The sequence below is a fragment of the Oreochromis aureus genome, linkage group 23, assembly GCF_013358895.1.
Source record: "Oreochromis aureus strain Israel breed Guangdong linkage group 23, ZZ_aureus, whole genome shotgun sequence".
NCBI lineage: Eukaryota > Metazoa > Chordata > Actinopteri > Cichliformes > Cichlidae > Oreochromis > Oreochromis aureus.
This window is the reverse complement of record NC_052963.1, coordinates 19,882,740-19,910,678: the sequence shown is the minus strand read 5'-3', so window position 1 is coordinate 19,910,678 and position 27,939 is coordinate 19,882,740. Positions and strand designations below refer to the sequence as shown.

General features: G+C 41.8%; 1 protein-coding gene and 1 long non-coding RNA gene across 3 annotated transcripts; one reads left to right on the top strand and one right to left on the bottom strand.

The window, feature by feature from the left end:
• Positions 1 to 2,163: 2,163 nt before the first annotated feature.
• On the bottom strand, positions 2,164 to 4,595 carry LOC120436348. 2 transcript variants are annotated; one of them, XR_005610337.1, is made up of 3 exons: positions 4,456 to 4,595; positions 2,974 to 3,098; positions 2,164 to 2,809 (listed from the first exon to the last, which is right to left on the bottom strand). It is a non-coding gene; the product is annotated as an uncharacterized LOC120436348 (long non-coding RNA). The 2 variants fall into 2 exon arrangements; XR_005610336.1 differs by having other exon boundaries at positions 4,469 to 4,595.
• aox6 (aldehyde oxidase 6) lies at positions 3,891 to 27,227 on the top strand. Its single transcript, XM_031735671.2, has 34 exons — positions 3,891 to 4,025; positions 7,568 to 7,625; positions 8,058 to 8,154; positions 9,745 to 9,853; positions 10,210 to 10,336; positions 12,766 to 12,827; positions 12,926 to 13,003; positions 13,763 to 13,843; positions 13,969 to 14,110; positions 14,292 to 14,384; positions 14,515 to 14,666; positions 16,692 to 16,785; positions 16,874 to 16,983; positions 17,134 to 17,318; positions 17,406 to 17,568; positions 17,648 to 17,725; positions 17,810 to 17,979; positions 19,817 to 19,943; positions 20,025 to 20,147; positions 20,340 to 20,436; positions 20,510 to 20,634; positions 20,764 to 20,897; positions 21,227 to 21,314; positions 21,887 to 21,973; positions 22,059 to 22,250; positions 22,335 to 22,562; positions 23,087 to 23,182; positions 24,113 to 24,316; positions 24,386 to 24,438; positions 24,524 to 24,638; positions 24,755 to 24,820; positions 25,856 to 26,044; positions 26,142 to 26,309; positions 26,572 to 27,227. The coding sequence occupies exons 1-34, from the start codon at positions 3,972 to 3,974 to the stop codon at positions 26,620 to 26,622; spliced, it is 3,996 nt and encodes a 1,331-aa protein (XP_031591531.1). The 5' UTR covers positions 3,891 to 3,971; the 3' UTR covers positions 26,623 to 27,227.
• The last annotated feature ends 712 nt before the right edge of the window (positions 27,228 to 27,939 follow it).

The window sequence follows — 27,939 nt, the reverse complement described above, 5'->3', positions numbered from 1 at the left end:
AAATACCTGAATGAAAGAACCTTTTTAATAAAACTTGCATGAGCTTTAAAATGTGAGCACTGTAGACGTTATCTTTGAGCCATTTAATGTTTTTTGGTTCAACTTGACCTCAAATTGCCGTAAAAGCTAAAAAAGAGCTTTGGTCTAGAAGAGTACATTCACTGGACAGCCAACAAAACAACATCAAGAAGATAATGCTGCTCCAAATCCTGACTTTCACGCAGATGCAGGCCTGTCCAGTTAGTTTGAGAAATCAATTATTTAGAGTTTGTATCCATATTATATGTCGTCTACTTCATTAGTTACACCTTGCTAGTACTGGGCTGGACCTCCTTTTGCCTTCAGAGCCGTCTTAATTCCTAATGGCACAGATTCAACATGGTCCTGGAAACATTCCTCAGAGATTTTGGTGCATGTTAACATCACAGCTTTACACAGTTGCTGCAAATTTGTCAGCTGCACATCGATGATGTGAATCTCTGGTTCCACCACGTCCCAAAAACGCTCTGATGGATTGAGATCTGGTGACTGTGGAGGCCGTTTGGGTACAGTGAACTCATTGTCATGGTCAAGAAACTAGTTTGAGATGATTTTGAGTTTTGTGACACGGTGTGTTATACTGCTGGAAGCAAGATGCTACACTGTGGTCATAAAGGGATGAACATGGTCAACAACAATACTCAGGCAGGCTGTGGTGTTTAAACAACGCTCAGTTTGCCTCAAAGTGTGCCACGCGTTCATGTTGTCTACACCAATCTGTTACCCTTCCATCTGAATGTTGTAGTAAAAATGAGACCCAACGATATTTTTCCAACATTCTGGTTACTCTGTGTTAATTTCAGCCTCAGTTTGCTGTTTAAATGGACTGGTACTTATGCTTTTCTACTCTAGTTGAGCACTGAAAGTATTTTCTTACTACAAGTCTCATTCACCCATTTACACATTAATACAAACATCTTTGTCTGTGTTTAAGCACTTTTAACTTTAATTTAACTGATTAATGCAGCTCTGGATTCAGTATCTGAGAACTAGAGTCGGTGTTAGCAGATGACCTGCTCCATCTCCTGAGCCGCTCGGTGTGGTCTTCTGCTGCTATAGCCCATCTATAGCCCTTCAGAGATGCCCTTCTGCATTCCTTGGTTGGTGTATCAAGTGAAAACTAAATGATTTTATTGAACAGAGATTAATTTTTTGTCATTCTTTATTGACAACAGGACTGTAACCATTTCCCCATTATCTAGTAATACAAATATTATTTATCTACCAACTGGCTTTAATCTACTACGCCTGTTACAACGACTTATTCATCACTTTAAGTTCTTCATTACCATTGCTTTAACTCTGTATTTAGGCTTTTTAAAAACTCTTTTATTGGCTAATTATTTTGTCTTATTTCTATAACTATTTAATTCATTTAACACTATTTTTTATTTTATTTTTTTAACTCAACATTTTAAGCCATTTGTCTTCTTTCTGTTGGATTTATTGTCTTTTATTGGTTGAATATCTGTAGAAAAGACTTTCCACAGTGAGTACACTACTGCTGTTAAGAGCATGGAAACTGAATTTCAGCTCTGTGAGGGCGTGCCTGTTTGTGTTGTGGTGCCCCAACGCCTTTGGCTCGGCTGCTCCGTCTGAAGCTGTAAATCTTACAACTACACATGCTGTGATTTGTGTAAATAAACCAAATCCCACCGACAGACTCAGGAGGAATGTGTTCAAGTCCAACTGTGGCAACAGTTTGCAAGACTGAGGAAAATATGCACATTAACCCGCCAGGTCTGGAGGTCACAAAACTCAGAAATCGGCCTCGGCTCACACCGATCAGGGGCTCAGTGGCTGTAAAGTAACACATGTTTGGTTTGTCTTCTGAAGGCCTACCTGTTGTCATGAGTCAGGAAACTTGAGTCAGTGAGAAAAAGGTAGAGCTGTGTATGTTAAACCTGGATGAAAGCTGAGTAAATAAGCTAAGAGCGATCAAACAGGGGCAGGGATAGCTTTCTCACGCTCAGACTGAGGTGAGGCGCTCCTTTATCAGCACAGAAATGCCTCCAGCCTGGTTTCCTCTTTTTGCACTGTGCCTTAGAGTTAGCTTAACACTATTAATGGAGATGTTTGGAGTGGAAATGCGGAACAATATCACATCTACAAAATGCAAAAAAATATTTTTAGGACATAAAAAGAACTAATTTAATTTTCAGATAGAAATATGTGATTACAGGCATGATAGTTGTATCACTGGCTTTGTTTCTGTCTCACTATGAGTACTTATACAGGAACTGTTTTTATGGCTTTCTAGTAAGGGTTACCCTTTGTAGTTTTCTTAGAGTGTACTTTGCCCTTTGCAGGGTGCTGGCAATGCTAGTATAACATCTCATCGCGTTGTTAGGCCTCTTGCCCCTCCTGGAACGAAGGCTATTGGCAGTTGCCCCTCAGCACTCTCAGTCCTGAGTTGCCTTTATCGCCCATCCCATCCCTGTTTTGTTGATGTGTGTCCCAAGGGCTCGAGGTCAGGGACTGTTTTGTGTTGCTGGATGTCGGCTTTCTCAGGGTGTCCCGAGCCATCCCCACCTCCTACTCGAGATCTTTTCTTCCTGGACCGTTGCTCTGTCTGCTGCCATAAGTTGATTTTGATTAAACCTTTCTAGACAGTTATCTGAGAAGAGTCAGAGCTGAAACTGTTATATGAAAGTCTGGACTTTACCCAGGGAAACTTTTGTATACAGACCGACGTTTGGGTTGAACAAATGCAGCTTGGTGCACCAGACTTTCCTGATCTGGGTAAATGCTTCTTGGGGTCTTGCTGTTTCTGGTTCATGAAAAGAAATGAGAGGGGAATAAAACAGAAACTGAGTTTTGAAAGAAGCCCACAAGCCCACGTGAAACCCAAATCATCATTTCAGAGGCACTTTTAAGACATGAATGAAGCAGTATGGCACAGAAAAGAAACATGTCTGTACAATCATTACTCACCTTCTTCTTTCCGCTTGTCCACGTTTGGTTTTCCTCTGCAGCTTTTCTTTAAATGTTTTCCTTACCTCTAGCGCCCTCTTGTGGCTCTTTACCTAACACTAGGTTTTTCCCTCTCTTATCTACTCCTGAGAAACGATGACAATGTATTAACAGCAATGACTGTGCAAAAAGAGATCAAACACCAATCTATAAATGATTAACTAAAACGGAAATAAATGTAAGGGCCAAGGATAGGTCACGAATCACCTGATGTTTATTTGCCACTGTCAGTCACTGCTGTATGGGTATAAAGATTTGCTATATGTGTGTCAGATTGTTTTATTAGTTTGGTGTTGGACTCATGCCCAATTCTGATACTGTTTTTTCCTTTCTCCTTTTATGACCAGAGTCCAAGGCAACCCTAAGAAAATATTTGATTTACAGCCTTGTTTACTTTCCATCAGATGTGTTTCATCTCTGGATGTGCAAGAGAAAGTGTTTAAAAGGTGCTCATAGTAGAAAAAAGAAAAAAAGAAAAGAAACTTCGGGAGTTACAAGTCAGTCCTGCAAGGAGAAACTTGATGGGTCAGAAAAACACCACCTTTTGGGAATAGAAGTCAAGTCTTATTTCATTTTAAAGCTTTGAGTTTTTAATGTTTTTTTGTTTGTTTGTTTTCCAGAAAGGAAAAAAAAATCATAAAATTTTACAACTGCTTATGCAATTCACCAAACACCGAGAAAGCTCAAAACGATTAAATTTTATTTCTAAAAAATTATTATGTCCTATTGTAAACATAAGTAATTACATGCAAATTAATTTGAGTTCAGTTCATTCGTATTAAGTTTAATTAATTGGGTTTCACGTCACTTTGAAGAGTACCAAGAGAGAACTGCTACACAAAGAAACCAGAATAAAGCGTCTTATTTTGAAAGCGTTGGCACGGAAGCGCTGAGGGGTACTGAGCTGCCTCAGTGCTTATAGAAGTCCGGGTCACGGTCTTTAGTTACGCACTTGAAAGATGTCTGCGGGAAAGCAAGGAGACGCTCTGTGTTTCTTTATCAACGGGAAAAAGGTAGGTTTAGAGTTTTTTAATGTTATCAGAGCGACCGTTTTGTTTTCTGACAGATAAAATCTGCGCAGCTAGCAATTTCCCAGCTTCGGGTGACTTTTTACCTCACGCTGCTGTTAGCAAAACTCATAATATCATTTTTAGACAAGCACAGGTGAGTTAAAGTAAAAGCAGCAGTGCTGAGTAAAACGTTTTCAAGTTTGAGTTGTAATGACCTTCACACGTGTGGCGAAGTGAACCAAAAAAAATGCAGGAAGAAGACATTCGTAGAAAGCCGTCATCTATATTGGTTGTGAAAAGGTAAGGTGCATTTGCAGAATAAGTGCAAGCATACACAGGACTGCGCATGTTCTTACGGTTTTGTAAAAGAGAAACAAAATGGGCATTAAAACACCGAAAGCGGGCCATGTTCTGCAAATCAAAGAGAAAACACCTGGCTGACTCACGCTGAGCGACAGTTTCTTTGTACCACACCGTTCAAACCTCTCCATCTTGGCCTCAAAAGAATATCCTGAGATTTCGGTGCAGGACTTTATGATTCAGGGTGCTTTCACACGTGCGGTGTCAAGTCGTTTCCCCACCCCTTGCAGTGCAGGTGTGAACACAGTAATCGTTAGGTGTACATTACACATGTGAGCTAAAAACGTCCCGTATGCGTTGTATTCTTTATGCATGGAGGTGCTTTAGATGTGCAAAGGTCTATACGGGCTAGCAACCAGCTGTGAAAGGGACGTTAATCCTCAGTTTTGTCACACAGAGCCTTCATCCAGTTCTCACTTTCGTTGCTCCTGCCCCCAAACCATCCGGCCAATGAGCGGACTCCGTGTTCTCACGTGGTTTGTAGTGACACAAGTTGGTTCGCTTGGAGTTCACTTTAATTTTTTCTCTGTGTGAAAACAAACTAAAGGCTGCAAGTTTACAAACTCATCGACTGATTAGGACCAGAATAAACAAGCTGCAGGTTTGAAAACATCCTAACACACCTCAACCTGGAAGGATGTGCAACCAAAGCACAGGTGCTCTTCAAGGTTGCGTGTCAAGTCCAATTCACACTTCTTATTTAGACACGTGTGCCCAACATCCACCCATCCAACATCAGTCGTAGGTCGACTGGCAAATAATGAGGTGGTCTGCAGAGAGGAGATCCAACATCAGAAGGCATGGTGCTCTACCAACAACCTTTACTCTGATGGTGGATCACAGGACGTCCAAGAAAAGTGGACAGGACGCCGTCTTCATCAGTGGTGCTGAGGTCAAGCAGGTAACAAGCTTGGAAATCCTTGAGGATCTGACGAGGTCTCTGTATACCGCGTGTAAGATGAAGAAGTCCCTGAATCTATTCACCTCCTGAGCAGGTTGTAACAGGTCCATCTGGCACACGAATACCTCGCCAACTTCTACCGCTGCATTGTAACACCTTGCACAACAGTGTGGTATTGCACCTGCACTGTGGCTGAACAAAGGGCTCTGCAGCGGGTAGTAAAAGCAGATGACTGCACTGTTGGCACCCAGCTGCCTTCCATCGCCTGAGACGCTTCATTCAGTGTTACGTAACATAACCTCTGACCCCACTCACCCTCACAGTAGACTTTAGTTCCCTGACAATTGGAAAATGGTATCCTGTCTAATATCTCCCCAACCATGTGCCACTAAGTACTTTACCCCAGTCATACAGTGTATTGTACACAATTATGCAAAATTAGAAACATAAAACAACACCAGATTAATGACTTCTACGTTTAGTTTAATCTATATTGTGTGATATTGTATTTGGCTCTTCCCTAATTGTTTTTGTAGGTTTTTTTTTTTTTTTTTTTTTTTTTTTTTTTTTTTTCCATGTCCTCTGCAAGGTTATTATAGTTAATTAAAACTAAAATTAGGTGTGAACATTTTTAGTTAACTAAAAATTTAAATAACTAGAAAATTTGAGAAATTAAAAGTAAGTGAAATGAGGTTGAACTTGGGGAGAACTAAATATATCCTCAGTGTTAGCATTTATTAGTTTGGTATATTTTACCACAATTTGCATGTCTGTGGCTGTCTGCAAGACTGAGAGTCGAAAACGTCAAAACTTTTTTTGTTCTAAAACCTGTACTGTTTTAGATTGTTTGTTTTTTCCCCTAAATCCTGCCCTCAATACAATAATTAAATGGACGAAAACTAAATATTTTGTTTTCAAACAGTAAAAACTCAACTGGGGTGGGGGGACAACTGAAACTAAATTTATATATTTTTTCTTTTTTAAAAACCCTCAAAATGAAATAAAAAAAAATAAAATAAATAAAAAATAAATTAAAAAACTATCTTCTCTGAGCTGCTGTTGGGCTGCCCACAATTTAGTGGTGCAGATTTCCTTGTGCTTGTATACTGACAGTAAAGTGAATAATTTGAATAATTTTTCACTAATGAGTCATGTGACAGTAAAATACATCATGCTAACCCGTTATAGCTCAAAAACCAAAGCTATAACGGGTGATAATTGTAGAAATATCTAAGTTAGCTTAAAAAATGTTTAGCCTATAACTAGATTTTAATTCTACTTTTAACTGAGTCGAGCTTGGTGATTTATTTTATTTAATTAACTTATTAATTAATTAATTAATTAATTTAATTAATTAAATTTATTTATTTATTTATTTATTTAATGCATGTTAATTTTTAAATGTCAAATGTGAACTTGTTGAATATTCAGTTTCGCAGTAAAGTGTCATCGGTGCAGTTCAGAGTTACTGTTGCCCCTGATTACATCCATCCATCTTACACCTGCCTTATATATTATTGTTCATCTTACGTTTTAACAGATCTTCCTAGAGATGAAATTCTAAGATTAAACTGACCATCATCTAACCTCTAGGCAGCAGAAGAAACATGCTGTACATTCAACACGCAGTCTGTTTAGTGCTTGAGGCACCTCGTCACGTCTTCCACAGGCAGAGAGAGAAACCTAATGAGCATGTGCAGATTACGTGCCATCACACGTTTGCTTGTTTCTGATCAGATTCACTTTAACAATTGCCCTTTGTCTCCTCTCGTCCGACATAAATGGGACTATAAAATTGAGTTTTCTATCTCTTAACTATCACTTAGATTAGCAGGCAGTGCACATGTGACTTTGAACATGGTTAATAAAATATTCAAATCAAACGGTTGTTTGAAAGTTTTACCAGTGGAGAAACGATTCAGTGTGTTCTCCTGGTGCCATTTTGTCTTGGTTGTGGTGGGGTGTTTTTTGTTTTGGTTTTTTTTTTAAATATGCTTGAGTGACTCGTAGGCTGGTGTTAAGTGGCTTAACGAGCAAAAAAACATACTGGGAGTGGATCAAAAAATGAGTGAAAAAGCGGTCGGTGTCCAAAGCTTTGAAAGACCTTTAGAGAGCCAGGAGAAATATTGCTCAAGAGTGCTTTAAAGTATTACAAGAAAGTCTGGCTGCTTGGTGGCAAAGTTTAAAGAAATGAGAGCTGGCTCAAGACTTTTGCACAGCACTGTATAAACAAAATAAATGCAGATGTTAGAAAAACTAATTTTCTTTGGTCCTCTTAAAACAGGTGACAGAGAACCATGCCGACCCGGAGACGATGCTGTTGCCCTTCCTCAGGGAGAAGGGTATCCTTCAGACCAGTTTTCAGTTCATCTTCGCTGTTTAAATGTTAATACTAGTGCTGTCAGCCGCGTTAAAACGGGCTAATCCGCGTTAACACAGATTGGCCCGTTTAAGGTTTACTCAGCATTAACGCGTTAATGCGGCTTAAACGCATTAATGCTGTCATCACAACTAACGCGATTAAAAATTAACCCATCTGCAGCGCAGACTGACTCAAAATCCCTGAAATGTCTCTGTCAACACATTTCGGGCAGGTTGTCCATTCTGCGCTCCAGATGGGTCGAGTGCGTTCAAAAATGTTAATCGTGATGACAGCATTAACATGTGTAAGCTGCGTTAACGCCACATTAATGTGTTAACGCTGACAGCCCTAGTTAATACCTTAGTTGTAAGCATTCGGTGGACTTGTCTTTATCCTTGACTGTTGACTTCAGTGAAATTAACTGGAACCAAGTACGGCTGCGGTGGAGGAGGCTGCGGAGCGTGCACAGTTATGGTGTCGCGCTACCAACCTGCAACGAAAACCATCATGTATCCTTTATGATGTCACACCACCTGGTACTGCTGGGGTGTTGTCAGCAGGATTTGACTTATTTGGTGGGGGTTTTTTCCCCATTTTGGTCACATATTTTGTGGCTGTCTGTGTATATTTAATGCAAATATCAAAGTTTAAGATTAACTTTAAGATTCAGACTGCTCTAAATACTAAAGTTTTTTTCCTACTTTTTAGTCTGCACATTGGCTTTCAGTGCTTTAGGCCTTTTAGGTTCGCACGGAAACGGGGGGTTAAATGGCTTGTTTCAGGGGGTGAACTGAAGGACTCCTTAATGAGCCAGTATTAGATAAATGAACTGTGACTCATGCCACTGTAGAAAAGTCCATAAATATATAATAGAGAAAAAAAAATAAAGTCTGAGTTCTGTGCTGTCAACCAACTTCACACTGTGTTTGATTAATATCTGAGCAGCTAAAAAAACTGTTATTCGAAGAGTTACAAAGATGCCAGTGCAGTTAAACTTCTACTGTTGTCGGTGTATGTTTCACTTGGGCACAACTTCGGCCTTAGGACCGGAAAAATCAATTTGTTGGTTGGTCTCAGTCTCTTTAAGTGAAATTAGATTTGCAGAAAGCAGGAGAGAGTGTGAGTGTTGGCTGATAATGAGCCAGCCTGGTTTAAAGTTGTTTTGTTTGGGGGGGATTTTTTTGGCCACAATCAGCCTTATTACACGGTCTAAAGCAGGGGTCAGGAGCTCCAGGCCTCAAGGGTCGGTGTCCTACAGGTTTTAGGTATCACCCTGGGTCAACACACCTGAATCAAATGATTAGTTCATTACCAGCCTCTGGGAAACTTCGAGACATATTGAGGAGGTAATTTAGCCATCTGAATCAGCTCTGTTGGATCAAGGCCTAGAGTTGCCCCACTCCAGGTCTTAAAAAACAAACAGACATGGTGAATATCATTTTGGTATTTTACTCACATTACTTGCATGCACACATTATCTTCACTGTGGCTGAAAATTCCCTTCATGGCACACACGAGGGCCGTCCCTGCATCCAATAGGATCTCTGGATTAGTTTGGGGTTATATTCTTGAACGTGAGGATTATATTGTTGCTTATTTTGTTTCACAACATTATGTCCTAGCTGTCAAAGAATCCTTCCACAAACTCTGGATCCAAAAGTTAGTTGAGCCAAGCTCCAGCTAAGCTATGTTTATGCTTAATATCACAAATTATAATATAGTGATTAGTGCAGATGGTGCTGAGACCGTAGCAGGCAGAGTGGAAACACTGGTAGTACTGGTCCAAGTTGCATCACTTTAAAATAAAAGGTGATGTTAATACAGTAGTTGTACTTATTGCTAGTAGGTCTAACAGTAGCTTTGTGCACTATAACAGATGAAGCTCTTTCTTGGATGCACAGTTGGGATGTTGACAGTAACGTTTAGCTCGTCCTGAAGGTGTTGAGTGGGTTCGGGTGCTCTGTGCAGGTCTTCTTTGTGGAGATGGTTGGAGAGAAGTAGCTTTAGAAAGCAGTACTGGTGCATGTAGTGTTGTTTTAGTGGTACTACTGCTTAATCTGCTAATACTTGCCTTAAGTCACCTTTACTTGTACCGTCAGCCATTACTCGGCCAACGCCTGCCTCCTGCCGCTCTGTCAGCTCCACGGAGCCGCGGTCACCACAGTGGAGGGCATCGGCAGCACCAAGACCAGGATCCACCCGGTGCAGGTCAGTGCCAGGGACACCCCTGTTATTTTTGCCATCTACGTTTATGTGATCAACTTTTGTTTTTAATGTTTTACTAAAAATAATCAGGTTCCTTAACAGATTTTAAAAATGGGTAACTGCAACCTCAGATGAGTAAGCCATTATTTATTGTACAATCAGGCTAACCAAGTCGAGTCCAATAGTAAAACATGGTAGTGGGGAAAAAAAAATGTCCCCTTTTATTCCAAATCATTCCTCCTGATAAGTTGGTTGGCTGATTCTGTGATTACAGTTTGTTTGCATTAAAATGCAAACCGAGTTGGGGGGAAGGACTACAAACACAAGAAACTGTTTGGTGTGTGGTTATGTCCTTCCAGGAGCGAATAGCCAAGGCTCACGGTTCCCAGTGTGGCTTCTGCACTCCGGGGATGGTGATGTCCACGTACGCTCTGCTGAGGAACAAACCGCAGCCCACCATGGACGACATCACTGAGGCTCTGGCTGGTGTGTTCACTCTCATTGGAGTTGTTTGTTTTTCTGCTGTCGTAGTTGGTGTGTCACATGAAACTGTGAATAGTTGTGTTGCCCAAATTTTGTCCTTCCTGTCAGTAAAATGGTACACTGTCTCTCCAGTCAGCTGAACACACAGTACTTTTTTTTTTTTTTTTTTTTTTTTTTTTTTTTTGGGGGGCATAATCTGGTGAGAAGTAAATGATAAACCAGGACAGTAACCACTCTGGCTCAAAAGCATTCAGATATTCTACTTTTTTCTTGAGGGCTCTTTGACTTCTGAAGATTATGGCTTGTAGTTAATGAATATCAGAAATCCAGTATCAATCATGGGAATATTTATTGAGATGAATAATTTAAAAAAAGGATTTGCAGTACAGAAATATCCGGACTGTAGGAGTCAGGTCCAAAAAAGCCATAAAAGGCAGATTCCAGTGTAAACGCTGTCTCCACATGGAAAACAGGACTGATACACCTCCTGCTGTCAGACCTGCAGGGTTTAGGCCTGTGCTGTTCTCCTGTCTTATACTGAACACAAACTGTTTGGGGTTTTTTTGTTTGGTTTTTTTGGACTGGCACAAATCATTTGTGTGCCTTCTTATTTAATGCAGCACACCTGATTGTTCTGTAAATAGTTTTAAATGTTTATATAAAAATCGCCTGAGGCCTTGGCTGCATTTTTAGGTAAATGGTACCATATAACTTTGTTGTTTGCAAAACTTGTGCATAATTTTTAGAAATGTACAATTTCTATTTGCATTTCAAGTTATGAAAATGATTCGTTAAAGATGTTTTGGTTTTTTTTTGGTTTTTACAGTAAAAAATACAACTTTTTTTTTTCTACTCGGATTTTGAATTTATTGTCAGAATTTAGATCAATTGTGCTAATAGTATGACAAAATAACTAAAATTTCAGATATTTGAGGTTGTGCTGAAAATACTGATACCAAACAAGGCAGGATAAACATATTTTAAAGGTGAAATATAGAGGTAAAATCAAAAGTAGTCAAAAACGGCCAATTATACCCTGGACCCCAGAGGGTTAAAGGCCGATCGGAGCGGGCACGCTCCGTTTTGCGTAACTATTTTCAATCCCGGTAGAATTGCAACCACATAAACTAGGGAATAAATTTTTTTTTTTGCATGAAACCTGAGGACTTGCATCTTATGCATTCAGCTTGCCCTAGGTCATGATTTCCTTCCACATATGGCTTTGCAAGAAATTGCATAAGGTATCCTTGTTGGTCTTCAGACAACAATTCTGACGGCTAAAGAACCAAATGGGACAGACCAAAAAAAAAAAAAAAGAAATTGCATAAAAAGCACTTGCAGCAACAAAAACATAATATTCCAGAAACGCGCTTTGCCAATCCGATCAGCTGTTCAGAACACTTCCTATGCTGGAATAAATGTCAGAGCGAGCTATCGCATGTCCGCCATTACCTGCCAGAACCGGAAGTGACGTCATTTTCATGGGAAACGTAGTTTTTAATAAGATTTATTGTTGTTTATAAAAGTCATGTTTGACTTTATGCCTTTCTGTATAGTTTCTGGGATGCTTAGAACTCAAATTGCACTGTTGGAAATAGTTTATTTTGATCCACATGCTGTTTTGTTTTGTTTGCAAATTTGCATTATAATAATTATTTTCCTGGAGTATATAAAAATTGGTGTATTTCAAAAATGAAACTATGAAGACACTCAAATGTTCCTGTGGTTGGAAACTATTTTGTGCAACTTTTTGCATTCACAGTTTTGAGGGATAGAGAAATTTCATTGGTCTAACTAGAAATATGTATAAAAACAAACAAAACAAAAATGATTCTCAATTTTTTATTTTTTTTGTAGTTTATTGCACTGTTTTGCAATTTATGTAGTTACTATGGACTTAATGCATACATATTTTTGAAATTTGGGATATAACAGTTGTATTGATGTATAGCAACTTGAAATGCTCCCAAAAATGGCACTACAGCATGTAAAAATATAAAGATAAGCTCTATGGTGGGCCTTAAAGGGTTAAGTCTCAAGTGGCATCTGCAGGTGTTCTTGAGGCCCTTTCCTCTCTGTGAACGTGGCATTTCAGTTTCATGCCTGAACGGCAAACTAGTTACTTTTAAAAACTTGTGATGAAAATCTGTGTCAGACCTCACTTGGACATCACAGTTAGGGAAAATGTTCTATACAGTAATGTGAGAGAGGGTGGAAAATGGCACAAGAGCCTGCCTTGTGGTTGATGTATGTTCCTACCCTCATGTGTGATCTGCGGGTAGTGAACAAAGCCAGGTTGCGAAGAGTGGCTGGAGTCACACGTCTTTTTATAATTCACGGCTTCTTGTTGGGGAAAACTTTGATATGTTTTGATGACATTTATCACCCCTGGATCTATTTAGTAAAATGAACTCACTGTGGTGTTTCTTCAGGTAATCTGTGTCGGTGTACCGGATATCGACCCATTGTGGAAGGCTGCAGGACCTTCTGTCAGGTACACTCTAATTTTAGGCAATTTTTTTTCACATTGATATAAAAAGAGAAATGTTGTGAGAACATGAGTATAAACAAATGATACGTTGATGTCATCAGGAAGCCAACTGCTGCCAAGCCAATGGTGCTGCAAACTGCTGCCTCAATGGAGAGAAAAATGGCGATGAACCTGAGCAGGTGAGCTTTTTTCCTTTCATTTTACTGATGCTGCTTTTAATGAAGCACATTCTTCTGACCTTTAACTGCTCAATCAATCCATTAGCTTATATTTGGTGTTGCTGTCCTTTTTATGCACTGCTCTTGAACACCTGATCAACAGTGTAACAGTCAGTTAAACTTCAAGGACATCAGTGTCCGTCTTTATGCTGAGGGGACCCTGGTTCATCAGAGTACAGGACAAAGCCCGGCTTTGTGTGGCCAGAGTGTGTAGGCAGCTCCTGGACGAAGCATTTATTGGCCTTCACGTTCCTCAGGCCAAAAGCCACGTGAGAACCTCAGACTTAATGAGTCAGTGCCTCAAACACTGCCACATGGCGCCACAGACAATTCAGGAGTTCAGTGATGACCTTACGTAGGTTTCAGAGGAGATTCAAGATTCTTTATTTGTCACATGCATAGTTATAAGAGTACAACATGCAGTGAAATGTATCATGACGTGCTCCTCGACTGTACAAAAAGGGAGAGAACATTATATACATTAAGTGAAAATGCGGCATGTTCTGGTTTCGGACCCGCATGGCTTGGGGATAGAAGCTCCTCTTGAGTCTCTCTGTCCTTGCCTGGATGGTGCGGAACTTTCTGCCTGATTGCAGAAGTTGGAACAGATTGTTCCTGAGCCACCACAGTCTCCTCGGGAGCATGCTGAGGTTGTCAGGAGTGCATGCGGGCACGCAGGGCTTAATCCAGGTGTATTGTTTTCTGTTTTCTCGTCTGCAGGAAAAGCCTCAGCTCTTTGACAAACTGGATCTTCTGCCATTGGATCCAACACAGGAGCTGATCTTCCCTCCAGAGCTGATTGTAAGTCATCAAAGGGAACAAGAGGAAGGTCTTTAAAATTCACACTCACATCTTGGTTTGGTGCAGGAGTATCTAAAGGTCCAGTTAAACTATTGATGCTACAGTAATGTCTCTTTTCACTACAGCTGATGGCAGATACGAGCCCGCAAACACTCACCTTTCATGGGGAGAGGGTCTCCTGGGTGTCTCCGGTTTCTCTGGAGGAGCTGATCCAGCTCAAGGCCAAACACCCCAAAGCTCCGCTTGTCATGGGCAACACCAACATAGGTAAGCAGAAAACACACTCTGAGGCGTTTCTAACATGATTTAAAGAGTGGAAATGGAGAAAAGATTTTTCTTTGTCATCGTTTCATCAAATTCAGGTTTCTAAACTAGATCAATTATTGGTTATACTCCTGCTTTTATAAAGTGTATTGTTTTAACCCCCTCTATCTGCTTTGTGCTGAAGGTCCAGACATGAAGTTCAAAGGCATCCTACATCCGCTGATCATCTCTCCAACCAGAGTGAAGGAGCTGTTCGAGGTCTCTCAGACGCCACAGGGTGGGTAACCTACACCTTCAGCTGAGGCTCCAGCCCTTTGTTGGTGTTCATGCACAGGCAATGAGTTTGAGGGTGTGGAAGAGGTATTTAAAGGAAAGATAAAGTTGGTTAATGTGCTTCCTCTCTGCAGGCGTTTGGGTGGGAGCCGGCTGCAGTTTGTCTGAGCTTCACTCTGTCTTGAAGAAGCTGGTTCCTCAGTTCCCGGAGGAGAAGACGGAGGTGTTCAGAGCACTGAACCGGCAGCTAGGGAACCTGGGAAGTGTGCAGATCCGAAACGTCGCTGTAAGGAGAAATCACGCATGGCCCATTGATTGTTATTATTCGTGTTTTACTTCATTTCTAGATTTTTTTTTTTTTTATTTTTTTTTTCCATCGCTTAAATTAACCCTTGCTGTAGCACTAACCACCTGCTGTGAAAGAGTCCCATTTAATTTTAATTACAAAGAGCAAGAATTGAAGGTATTCATAGGATTTTGTTTTAACATCGTCCTGATGCAGGATCCACAGCTGATATATCAGCTGATATGTACTCATATATATATATTTGAACATTTATGATAGCTGGTGAATAAAAATAATAAAATAAAAGTAAAGAGGAGATGAAACGCCATTCATCTATGTCGAGGTGAAGAGTTCCCTCTGGTGGACAACCTTCCTTGTTGTCATCACAAGTAAACAATGACTTGATGTGAAAATGAGATCACTTTTAACCTGCATTGCGTCTTCATCTTAGGTGTAGTTATGAGTTATTACTAGCAACCATTAGGGAAATCGTGGGTGTGAAAGAACAAAAATATCGGCCGATATCAGTATTGGTCTCGAGTATCAGTTAGGCTCTTACATCACTGATGTTCCTGGAGCTGTATGGTGTTTTCGTGTCTGAAGGAGTGCTTAAGCATTTCACTCACTCACCTTGCTCGTTATAAATTTTGCTCAGATGAAATTGGTGTGAATTCCCCAGTTTTGGAGATGTCAGACATGATTTCTAGAACGATTAATTGCTTTACAGTTTTCCAGGTGTATTTTTGGTGCTCTGCACAAGGTGAGCACCGGCTTTTTTTTTTTTTTTTTTTTTTTTTTTTTTTTCAAAATTAAAATAAAAAATACAAAAATAGTCTAGGTGGCACAAGCCAAAGGATCTTGGTTAGATTGACGACCCATTTTATTTATTTATTTTTTCTGGACAACTCTACCAAAAATAAATAAATAAATAAAAAATAAATAAATAAAATGAATGAATAAATAAATATGCCTATGGAACATAGACTTAAGTTTGAATAACGTGGACTGCTGCTTTGTGGACGCTATGTGCATCAGTGCTGGTGCGTTCCTCTCACCACGTGTTGCATTTTAGCCGAGGGCGAGCAGAAAAGGGTCATTGTTTCTGTGAAATATGAAACTCCCTGACAAAGGCTTGTGTGCAGAAGCCTGTTGGAGTTCATCCAGTTGAGCTTGACTAAAGTATGAGAATAAAGCCATTATTAAATGATTTTTTTTTTTTAAGCCTCTATGTACCCATCCATTTGTTTTCCATGTCACAGGGCCAACACGTAGACGACCATTCATGCTCACATTGACATCTTTAGAATCACCAGTTAACCGAACACCGTGCATGTTTTTGGGGCTCTGGGAGGGAGTCGGAGTGAAACCCACACAGACTTGGAAGGACAAGCAAACTCTTTGCAGAAAGACCCCACTGTAGATTCAAATGCAGGACCTTCTTGCCGTGAGGCGATGGTGCAAGTGTTGCTTTTGTTGCATATAAGCATTTTTTGCTGAGCTGTAGTGTTCTGCACATATTCCAGAAGGGACTCTGAGCCCGTTGCTCATTTTACAGGGCCAATCTGCAGCTGCCGTGCACAGGTGTGACTGGTGTGTCAGGAACCGGTTAACAATAAGCAGTCAAACAGTTTTTTGATGCACAACATCAAAAAACCAACACAACATTTAAATTCCCCATAGAACTGAAAGTAAAAAGCTCCTAGGATGTTACGTTTCATGCATCGGTCTAACATTGTTTAAATGGTGCCTGAGTGGCCAAAGCTGAGGGCACAACTGCTCTCATGCTAGCTCAGCCAGTGGAGGTCTACTGCAGATGATGAGAAATAATACTGCAGTATAGTGAACGTTCAGCTAGACAAAGAAGAAATATCTTCGCTGTGGGCCTGAGGGGGCACTGTAAGACAAAAAGTGAGGGCTAGCTTCAAAGAAACTAGAATTCAAAGCCTTGAATTAAAACTTAAACTGATTATAATCTCCTTTCTTGTTTCTTAGTACAAGTTTAATGTTTCCTGTGTCTGCATTTAGTCTCTGGGAGGAAACATTGTGAGTGCGTACCCCAACTCGGACCTGAACCCCATTTTGGCTGTCGGCAACTGCAAAGTTAGCGTGATTTCCAGCGGTGAGTCGCCAGAACCTTTATGTTAAGTGTCTAAAAATAATCAATGATGAATAAACAAAAAGCAACTTTAACTCTATGAATTCACCAGGAGGAAGACGAGAGGTTCCCCTGAATCAGGACTTCTTCGTGGGATTTGGGAAAGTAATCCTGCAGCCGGAGGAGATTGTCGTCTCCGTTTTCATCCCCTTTTCCAGAAAGGTACACAAACTTTATTCTTTATTTGTAAGAACATGCTGCGTCTCCTCCACAGTGGTGACACATATTTTACTGTGTGGCTGTGAGCGTCTGTCATAGATTGTGTGCTAAAGAGAAAACAATTACTAGTGCTGCACCTCGTCTCACCTGCAGGGGGAGTTTGTTCAGGCTTTACGCCACGCACCGAGGAAGGAGGCCTCCTTCGCCACTGTGACAGCCGGGATGAGGGTGATGTTCTCAGAGAGCTCCAGAGTGGTTCAGGATATCAGTATTTACTATGGAGGGATGGGCCCGACCACAGTCAGTGCAGCCAAAACCTGCCAGGCCATCATCAGGAGGTCTCTTTGTTTTTCCCCTCAATTTCCGTTCTCTACTTTACTTCATTACTTTCTCACCTTGTGCTGGTTTGCTTTTCTTCCCTTCAGGCCGTGGGATGACGAGACCCTCGGCCAAGCCTACGACATCCTTCTGGAAGAGCTGGCCCTCCCTCCTTCAGCTCCTGGAGGGAAGGTGGAATTTCGTAGGTCTCTGACTCTCAGTCTGCTCTTCAAATTCTACCTGGAGGTCCTGCACAAGCTCAAAGCAATGGTAAAAAGGGATCTACTTTAAAGAAAACATAGTGCAGGGTAGTGTGGTAAATCCAAGTGACTTAAATGTGTTTTTACAGAATGTGATCACAGATGAGGTTCCTGAGAAGATACAACCTTTACCCAGAGAGATCCAACCTGGCCTGCAGGAGTTCCAGGTTAGAAAATGTCTTTCAGAATGGTTTAACTCACAAACAGATGTGCTTTCTTCATAAACCCGAGTTCTTCCTCTTCTTCATCAGCCGGTCTCAAAGGACCAGGGCAACCACGATGCCGTGGGGCGTCCCATGATGCATCGGTCCGCCATCAGCCAGGCCACAGGCGAGGCCGTGTACTGCGATGACCTCCCAAAGATAGAGGGCGAGCTCTTTCTCGTGGTGGTCACCAGCTCCCGAGCACACGCTAAGATCACGTAAGCACCAAATGGCAACGCCAACAAGGAAGTGCCAAAAACTGCAGTTCCTCTAATGGCCACAGGAGGTATCTTGTCCACCATCACAAGTAATAGAGGTCCCTTCACACGGGCAGCACTAAAAAGCAGATTCTTCTGTTGCTCGCACTGCATAATAAGTTTCCTGCTGTGTCGTGCAGGACTTCCACAGGGCTGTGGAGTGACATACATTTGCGCGACCAATAGAAATGCAAAATAAGGGATGCATACAGGAAACATGAAGACCATGATCAGCTGCAAGAAGTGACATAGGAAAGGCAGAGCAACGCAGCCAGATGGACACAGATTTGCTTAACCTTTAAACGATAGCCTTAAAACAGGGGTGTCGAACTCCAGGCCTCGAGGGCCGGTGTCCTGCAGGTTTTAGATCTCACCCTGGGTCAACACACCTGAATCAAATGGTTAGTTCATTAGCAGGCATCTGGAGAAGTTCAAGACATGTTGAGGTAATTTAGCCATTTAAATCAGCTGTGTTGGATCAAGGACACATCTAAAACCTGCAGGACAACGGCCCTCGAGGCCTGGAGTTCGACACCTGTGCCTTAAAACATAGCTTCGCATTGCTGACGTGGAAGCAATCTATAAACCTGCATTCTATCCAAAGACCACCAGATGGCGATAGCTGAAAGATGACTTCTAGCAGATCTGGCGACGTTAACACGTTCATTGGAGTCACTGAGATTACAAGTGAGTGCATCAGAAGGCCAGATGATGGTTTGCACAAATGCAGAGGAGGGATGGTGGATATACTGGACAAGGGATGTTAAAGAAAATCATGCGTGTCCAGTTATGAAGGAGTAAAATTATATTTTGTATCTGGCTGTAAAGATGTTTAATTCTGCTGTAAAGTCAGACATCTTAACATGGGAGTCTATGGCGACTGACGCAGACTTTTTGAAGGGCGGGGCAATGTAATCATGCACGGTCTGATTTGCGCGTTTACAACACAGAAGTCCAAACATGGATGAACTAATCCCCCCCCCCCCCCCAAAAAAAAAACAAACAAACACTGTCGGCGTTAACGCGGCATAAACGCAGTCGTCACGATGAAAATTTTTAACACTCTCAAGCCATCTGGAGCGCAGAATGAACAAAATTTCATCAACCTGCCGAAATGTGTTGACAGAGACATTTCAGGGATTTTGAATCAGTCTGCGCTCCAGATGGGTTAATTGTTAATCGCACGTTAACACTGACAGCACTAACAAAAAATAAAGTTGCCGATTTGGTATTTCTTTGGCTTTAAACCTGATGAAAGAGGATGTAAGCAAAGCGGTGTGCCGCTTGTGCAGACGTATAATGCGAGCAATGTACTCAAACACGACTAACTTGCATGAGCATGTATGTGAGTATGCTTGGCTATCACCAGCTTCTGCAGCTCCATCAACAAGCATTTGGGCGCGCTCTGAGGAGGGTGCATTTGCTCGCACTTGAAGGAGGGTGCTGTTAAAACTGTGCTGCTTTTTTTTTTTTTTTTTTTTTTTTTTTTTTTTTTTCCTCCTGTCGACTGCTTCTATTAGCTCCATCATTATTAGCAAACTTACTCATGGGCAAATAAATAAATAAATCACCCTTGTAAAAACCCCTTATAAACTACTCAAACACGACTAACTTGCCTGAGCGATTGGACTATATGTTCATCCAATCACCCAACCCTAGTCAACATAGACAAACTGCACTTTGGAGCTTTTGAATTCACTTATCCTTAATGTAAATGCACGAAGCCTCGTTATTTAAGGGGAAAAGAGGCTGTTTCTGGTGTTTTCATGCTGATATTTTGATGTCTGCTGTCTGACAGAGGGCTGGATGTGAGCGAAGCCCTACAGCTTCCCGGCGTCGTCGACGTCATCACAACCAAAGACATTCCCGGGAAGAAAGTCCGCACATTTTGCGGCTATGACGAGGAGCTGCTTGCCGAGAGCGAGGTAGAGCCTTCTGCGCACCCACTGCTCTTCACTCACATTTAAACACTAATGGGGAAATTACGACACTCACCATATCTGCAGGTGTCGTGCATCGGTCAGATGATATGTGCAGTGGTCGCCGACACGAAGGCGCACGCCAAACGAGGAGCAGCAGCTGTAAAGATCAGCTACGAAGACCTGCCCGACCCCATTTTCACCATCGAGGTTTGACCTTTTTACCCTTAGAGCATCTGCATCACGGGGAATACTATAGTTTGAGTAGTAAAACTGTTTCTGTTACTTTACATCACAAGCATTGATACTCGGGATGTTTTGCTCTGTTTTTTGATAATTCACTGGAGAAAATGCTTAAAGTGCAGATGGGTAAACTTTTCAACGTCACACCTTTTGTGACAGGAAGCCGTCGAGAAGTCGTCTTACTTCGAACCACGACGGTTGCTTCAGAGGGGAGACGTGACTGAAGCCTTTAAAACTGTCGACAAGGTTTATGAAGGTAAAAGTTGTTTGAGAACAACCAGAAGAAACGTCTGCTTTTTCTTTTTAAACTCTGCATGTTTTCTCCTCAGGGGAGATTCGAATTGGAGGCCAGGAGCATTTCTACATGGAGACGCAGAGCATGCTGGTGGTTCCCGTCGGCGAGGAGATGGAGTTCAACGTTTACATCTCCACTCAGTGGCCGACTTTGATTCAGGTAAACGGAGCATGTGTGTCAGTGAACCTGAGAGTCACTCAGTGAGTAATGGCACACCAGTGTTCACGTTGACATCTTGAACATAAAAGACAAGTCAGAGCTGCAGGTGGACTGGATCTGTCTGTGCAGGATGCTGTTGCCGAGACGTTGAACATCTCATCCAACAGAGTCACCTGTCATGTCAAAAGAGTGGGCGGAGCCTTTGGAGGGAAGGTCACCAGAACCTCCGTTTTGGCTTCTATCACCTCGGTGGCTGCTTGGAAGTGAGTCCAAAGGATCAGCAAGTCTTTCACACAGGCTGGTCGGTCCAGGCCACAAATATCTGACAGAGGCTGTTCACTTTCAAAGTAAAAGGTCTGCGTTACCAAAGCAATTGCAAGTAGGTTTTTGTTTCAGCACCCTCTCTGCAGCCCATCTGTAGCCACTGGCCAACTAGTGGGGACTACATTTTTCCCTAGCAGCTGGCTGTTGCTAAGGGTTGCTTACCTTCATTCTCTGGGCCTGTGTTACTGAGGCCTGAAGAGACATTAATAAAGAAAAAGAAGCTGGAAAGTTCTTACATTTTGTTTTCTTTTATTATAACTGTTTGAAGGACCAATCGTGCCGTCCGCTGTGTCCTGGAGCGAGGCGAGGACATGGTCATTACAGGAGGCCGACATCCCACCCTGGGAAAATATAAGGTACAACCAAGCGCATGGGTGCTGCCCACCGTTTTTATTTCGTTTTGTTTGTTTGTTTTTTTAAGAAAATTACTTTTGAAATTCAAACATACTTGGCATTGTTATTTATTGGTTATGATTCTGAGTATTTTGTGTGAGGGGAGCTTTCCAGCACTTTAATTATTCAAACATTGAGATGCAGTGTGATGTAGGACAGAACCAATGTGCAGCAGAGTCTGCAGAGAGGTTTGTCTCTCAGCTGTAAAGGCTGATGTGGAATTGTCGGCACTCTACCGAGCAGGCGTGAAATGTGGACGCCTAAGTTTGTGAATCCAGTAACTCGAAGCGATGTAGGAGTTTTAAATCAATACCATAGGTGTATCTACTAGGAGGTTGAGAGGTAGCTCCAGTATTTTTTGTAAGGAGTTGTCTTACATTTCTTACTTTCTTGGTGGTTTAGAAATGTGGACTTTAAAGGATTTCATCTTCAGTTTTGAAAGGTTGTGACCAAAAGATCTTTCAACGTTTGGTTTTAAAGTCATTGTTGACTTGTGTTTGTCTTCATCCTGAGAGTTGACTGCCGTTTGTTTCAGGTGGGTTTCATGAATGATGGGAAGATCGTGGCTGCAGATATCCAGTTCTTTGCCAACAGTGGCAACACTGTGGATGAGTCTCCATTGGTAAGTGGAAAAAGGAAATGCTGCTCGAGATAAATGTCAGTGAAACGACAAAAAAACGTAAGAGTGGATTTTGTGGTGTTTGCAGGTTGCTGAGAAGATGGTCCTCCACATGGACAACGCGTACAACATCCCCAACCTGCGAGGTCGCGGCGCCGCATGCAAGACCAACCTGCCATCAAACACAGCCTTCAGGGGCTTCGGGGTGCCCCAGAGCCTGCTGATCGTGGAGAACATGATCAACGACGTTGCCATGGTGTTGGGATGCCCCGCCGACAAGGTTCCGCTCCATCCTCTCCTCCCACAAGCTCGACCTCGGGTTTATAAAAGGGCGTTTAATTAAACGTTTAAAATCCTTCATCAGATTCAGGAGGTGAACATGTACAGGGGCCCTTCGACCACCCACTACAAGTTTGAGTTCAACCCCGAGAACTTGCTGCGCTGCTGGGAAGAGGGCAAGCGCCGGTCTGACTACAGCGCCCGCCGCGCCGCCATCGAGCAGTTTAACCAGCAGAACCGCTGGAAGAAGAGGGGGATTTCAATCATCCCCATCAAATACGGCATCGCCTTTTCTGATGGCTTCCTTAATCAGGTCTGTGATCTCATTCTGCCCCCACAGGCTTGGAGTATGTAAACAGTTTCCAGAGCTTTGTGCTCATGTTCACACCAGATGCGAAAATCAGCAAAAACTTTGTATGTATTTATTTATTTTATTAAATGGATCGTCCTCAAACTTCATGAGTAGGCTGGTATTTAACCTTGACGTTCATTGTTGGCGCCGAACAAAAAGAAACCATATCTAATAATAGATCATGTAAAAGGCCATGGAGAGAGGTGTACAACACTGCAAGACGCCCTGTGATGTCACAAGGACTCCATGAAATCTTGCAGAATGACACACTGGATGAATATATCTAAGGTTTTTACAGCTTATAAAAGCCAAAGAGCCAATTCTGCTCCAGTTCTGTGGGTTAAGACCAAGAGCCTGTTTCAGGGTCTTTTTGTTTTTTCTTTGTAGTTGTCACTGATGTGGCTGCGTGACTGCAGGTTAAATGCAGTCAGCTCAGTAGCTGCTTGGTTCTGTTTAGTTCAGTCTTGTGTTTATGTTTGTGGCAGGCTGCAGCTTTGGTCCACATCTACAAAGACGGTTCAGTTCTGGTGAGTCACGGTGGGACGGAGATAGGTCAGGGAGTCCACACGAAAATGCAGCAGGTACTGTGTGAAGCACCTATCGTCCAAAAGGTTAACTTGAATGAATTGGTCTTGATGTATGCATGTAAAAATCTTATAAATGTACAATGTAAATATACAATTATCAAATTTAGAAATGTATAAATGGAGTACATGGGGGGGGAAATAGCACGTCGGGATGTATAAATTAGGAATATATTCAAAATAGTATAATACTAAAATCATTTTGTGCATCAAAATCAAGAAATGAGCAAAGACTTTTAAAGAATCAAATAATAAATGCATTCATTTTTTTTAATGCTATTTAAAAGATAAGCAGAAGATAATGGTTGGATGGATTTATTTTTTGGTTTTTTTATAAACAGCTTAACTGAATTGCTGCATATTGCATTAGAGCCATCCAGTTTAGTGTTTAACATCATTATATCTGGATCATCTGCGTGAGATAACTGCAGCACTAAAAACATGTGAAGGCAGCACACTGGTGCAGCAGTAGACAAGATTTTTATTTGTATGTGCTTACGAAGGTTTACCTCGCATTATGCCCACTTCCACCATCGTTTTGCCACAAATGTAAAAAGGGCACCAATTTTAATTAATCCGCCGCTGAAAATAGTTGTAGAGAGCTGCACTGTTTGAGGTGCAAATTTCACCGGCCAGGTCGCACCCTAGGACATCTGTGGCAGCAAAGTGCAGGGATTTTTTTTGTCCCCCCCCCCAATAGCGAAGAGGTGTTAATTATTAGCTGTGGGTTTTTTGTTTGGTTGTAGTTTTGAGATATTTGCAGAGATTGGCATTAAGAAACCGAACACTAGAAATACTGTAAAGTTTTTGTTTGTGTCACTGCTGTTTTGTTTTATTGGATTTTTGCTTCAATGTTATTGCAAAAATGCAGAAAAACACCAGATTTATGCCCGTTACATTCGAGGTTTAACTGTTTCTGTTTGTTAGGTTGCAAGCCGGGAGCTTCACATCCCGCCCTCAAAGATCTACATCAGTGAAACCAGCACCAACACCGTTCCCAACACCTGCCCGTCTGCCGCATCTTTTGGTACCGATGCTAACGGCATGGCGGTCAAAGATGCCTGCCAGATTTTGTACCAGCGACTGGAGCCAATCAGAAAGAAGAACCCCAAAGGAACCTGGGAGAGCTGGGTACGAAAATCCTTCTTGAATGATGTTGTTAGATTTGGAGCATTTAATTTACGTGACTTTTGAACACAGGCCAAAGAAGCATTTATGGAGAAGATCAGTTTGTCAGCGACTGGATTCTACAAGTACGACAGAAATCTCCTGCAATCCATTCCCATCATTAATGGACTAATTAGCAGTAAGTGACTGTATCTTCCTGTTTGTCCTCAGAGGTCCTGACCTTTACCTCGACTGGGACAAGATGGAGGGCCAACCTTATGCTTACTACACCTACGGAGTGAGCTGCTCCGAGGTGGAGCTGGACTGCCTCACGGGAGACTACAGGGTCTGTCTGAACAGTCTCGACTCTGAATGCCACTTGCTGTAAACAGAAGGAATATTTCCAGAAAATAAAGGAACTTTTTTTTTTTGGTTTTCTTTTCATGTTTGTGCTTCTTGCAGACGTTGAGGACTGACATCGTGATGGACATCGGCAAAAGTGTGAATCCATCTGTGGATGTGGGCCAGGTGAGACCTACGGCCATTTTACATCTTTGCATGACTGCCTGTTGTTTCAGTGTCATTAACCAAGACAATGTAAACGGCATGTGCAGTGTGAAAGACTGGAGCCAGACTTTGTGTTCTTGAGCAATAGTTCTCTGGGCTTTCTGAAGGTCTCGTCATGCTGACAGATTAAGCCACTGCAACGATCCCAAACACACAGTCAGTGCTGTAAAACCATACCTAGAGAGATGGTGTTTTTCTATCAGTCATGGATCGGCCTCCCCAGAGTCCAGACCTCAACATTATTGAAGCAGTATGGGATCATGTTGACAGAGAACAAAAGGCAGAAACATCCAAAGAAGAGCTTTGAATGTTCTTCAAGAAGCCTGGAGAACTATTCCTGAAGACTACTTAAAGACATGACAAGAACGCTGCCTAAGAGAGTTCAGGCTGTGTTGAGAATACAGCTGGTCATAACAAATAAGTAATTCAGTTGAAATTATTATATGGCGCCAAATCAGAACAGCAATCCCCTCAAGGTGCTTTGTATTGTAGGGTAAAGGACCCTACAATAATGCGTTGAAAACCTCAACAATCAAACAACCCCCTATGGGTAAGCACTTGGTGAAAGTGGAAAGGGAAAAACTCCCTTTTGACAGGGAGAAAACTCCAGGTCATGGAGGGCCGTCTGCAACCAAACTTTGGCAATATTAATCATTTTAAAACTGGGAACCACACATCTGCCACAAAGAAGAGAAGACCCAAAAGTTAAGCCAAGGTCCCCGATGGTACAAAGTTCTTGTTTGTGTCTGAGGTATTGGAAAGTCTTGGTTCGCTTGCAATATTTGCCAAATCTCCGAATCCCCCCACCACCGCCGCCACCAATCGTTATATGTATTCTCAAGAACGTTTGCACAGTCCAAAGCATAGCTGCACCCATTTCACAAAACTGTTTTTAAAGCCTGAATAACTGAATTTAGGTGAGTTTAAAAAAATTCTAGCAAAAAGTAGTAATTAACAAGGTTAATTCTGCTGTCTTGATTTCTTCCCTGCTCTCAGATTGAGGGAGCATTCACACAGGGTTTGGGTCTCTACACTCTGGAGGAGCTGAAGTTTTCTCCCTTTGGGCTGCTGTACACTCGAGGACCTTCTCAGTACAAGATCCCGGCGGTCTGCGACATGCCGCTCCAGCTTAACATCTATCTGCTGCCTGACTCTGAGAACCCCTACGCCATCTACTCTTCAAAGGTCAGAACACAAAGAGGAAGACTACTTCCAAACACCTCAGTCTTTCAGTTCTGTCGTACTTGGTGTGTTGCTTTCCTGATGCTTGTCTCTTGTGCAGGGTATTGGAGAACCCGCCCTCTTCTTGGGCAGTTCGGTGTTCTTCGCCATCAAAGACGCCGTGGCTGCGGCTCGCTCCGATTCCGGTTTGAAGGGGCCCTTTTCTCTAAACTCCCCTGCAACACCGGAGAGGGCCTGCTTGGCCTCTGCCTCCCCATTCACTCAGAAGGTAACTATTCATGTCTACTACACAATCTGGAGTTCACCTAAACTTTAAGTCCTGTAACTGTAAATTTATGCTTACAGACTGCAAAGGCAGAGGAGTTCAGCTGTCACATAAATATTAAGCACATTCAGCTCATATTAATAAGAGGCCACCATGAGTGATGGCAGGAAGCTCATGCCTGTGTGAACGCTTTTAGATGGTGTGCAGAAATTGTTTTGAACACCAAAACTTTAGACATATTAATTCCTATTCTTTTTGTTTACAGGTTCCAGCCAGCAAACCAGGATCTTTCAAGCCGTGGGCCTTGGACATCTGAGAGTGAATCAAACTAAAGATTTTAAACTAATCATTTTTAACTAATATCACGTGAAATTCACATAGGCTACGTTCACACTGCAGGCGAAAGTGCATCAAATCCGACTTTTCTGACCCTATGCGACCCGTATCCGATCATGGCATGACAGTGTGAACGGCACAAATCCGATATTTTCAAATCCGATCTGGGTCACTTTCGTATGTGGTCCTGAATCCGATACATATCCGATGTTTTAGAAAGCGACTGCTGTTTGAACGGTCAGGTCGCATTAAATCAGTCTTACATCACTGACACAGGACAGACGCCAATTATCAGCGCCGGAGAAGCGCCCGAGAAGACATCGCGAACGCTTCCTGGCCATCCAGTGTAGATGTTAGTGAAACTGTTGGGAAGACAACGTGAACATTTTATTTGTACTGTATAATCTGCAGATTCTGACAGAAATCTGCAACCTGCAATGTGCACCGCTGCTCTCTAAAACTGCAATAAGGATAATTATTAGGTTATTTACATTATTATGTAAATAACAAAATAACTTAAAGCAAAAATTTGGAAACGTAAAGTCCGAAGTCAAACAATATTGTTTGCTCTGGGTCTAAACAGAGCGCGTTGTGTGTGACATCTTCTTTATGCATGCGGGCAGCTTTGAGCGTTCACACTAGAGCGCGTTTGCTGTCGCATTTTATTTGTAGTGTGAACAAGCAGACAAAAAATCGGATTTGATCAAAAAATCGGAATTGAGCATTAAGACCTGCAGTGTGAACGTAGCCTTAGAGTAGCAAAAAATACCAGCCGTGGTGCAAAGGTGCTTCTAATCCACTTATAAGTGTAGAACAGCTTTACAGATTTTATTGTATCAATGAATTTAAGATTTCAGAAACTAAACATTAACACAAATCACTGAGCTGTACATGTCACACCTACCCACGGAGTCAAATACACACAGTTAACACTGTTGTGCAGTCGAGTTTCCTTTGATTTAAGACTGTTTGCATGTTTCACTTGTTGCACAGAATCTGTCACCGAGTCCGATCATTTCTTTTTTTAAATTGTTGTGGTCCACCACACATGCACAGTACACTTTAAAAAATAAAGGGAGCAATTAATCTTTAATTATTTTTTTTTTTTTGTTACCAAATGTAACCAGCATTGTGGCAACCCGAGTGAGTTTCAGCCTACAGACGTGTTACTGATTTTTATTATTTTTAAACGCAAAGAATCAACATTGTGATTGAATTAGAGATTTATTCTGTGTTATGGGAAATGTGAGACGAATGTCCACTTGATCTTTGGGTTTGTCTGAAGGCATTGATTCGT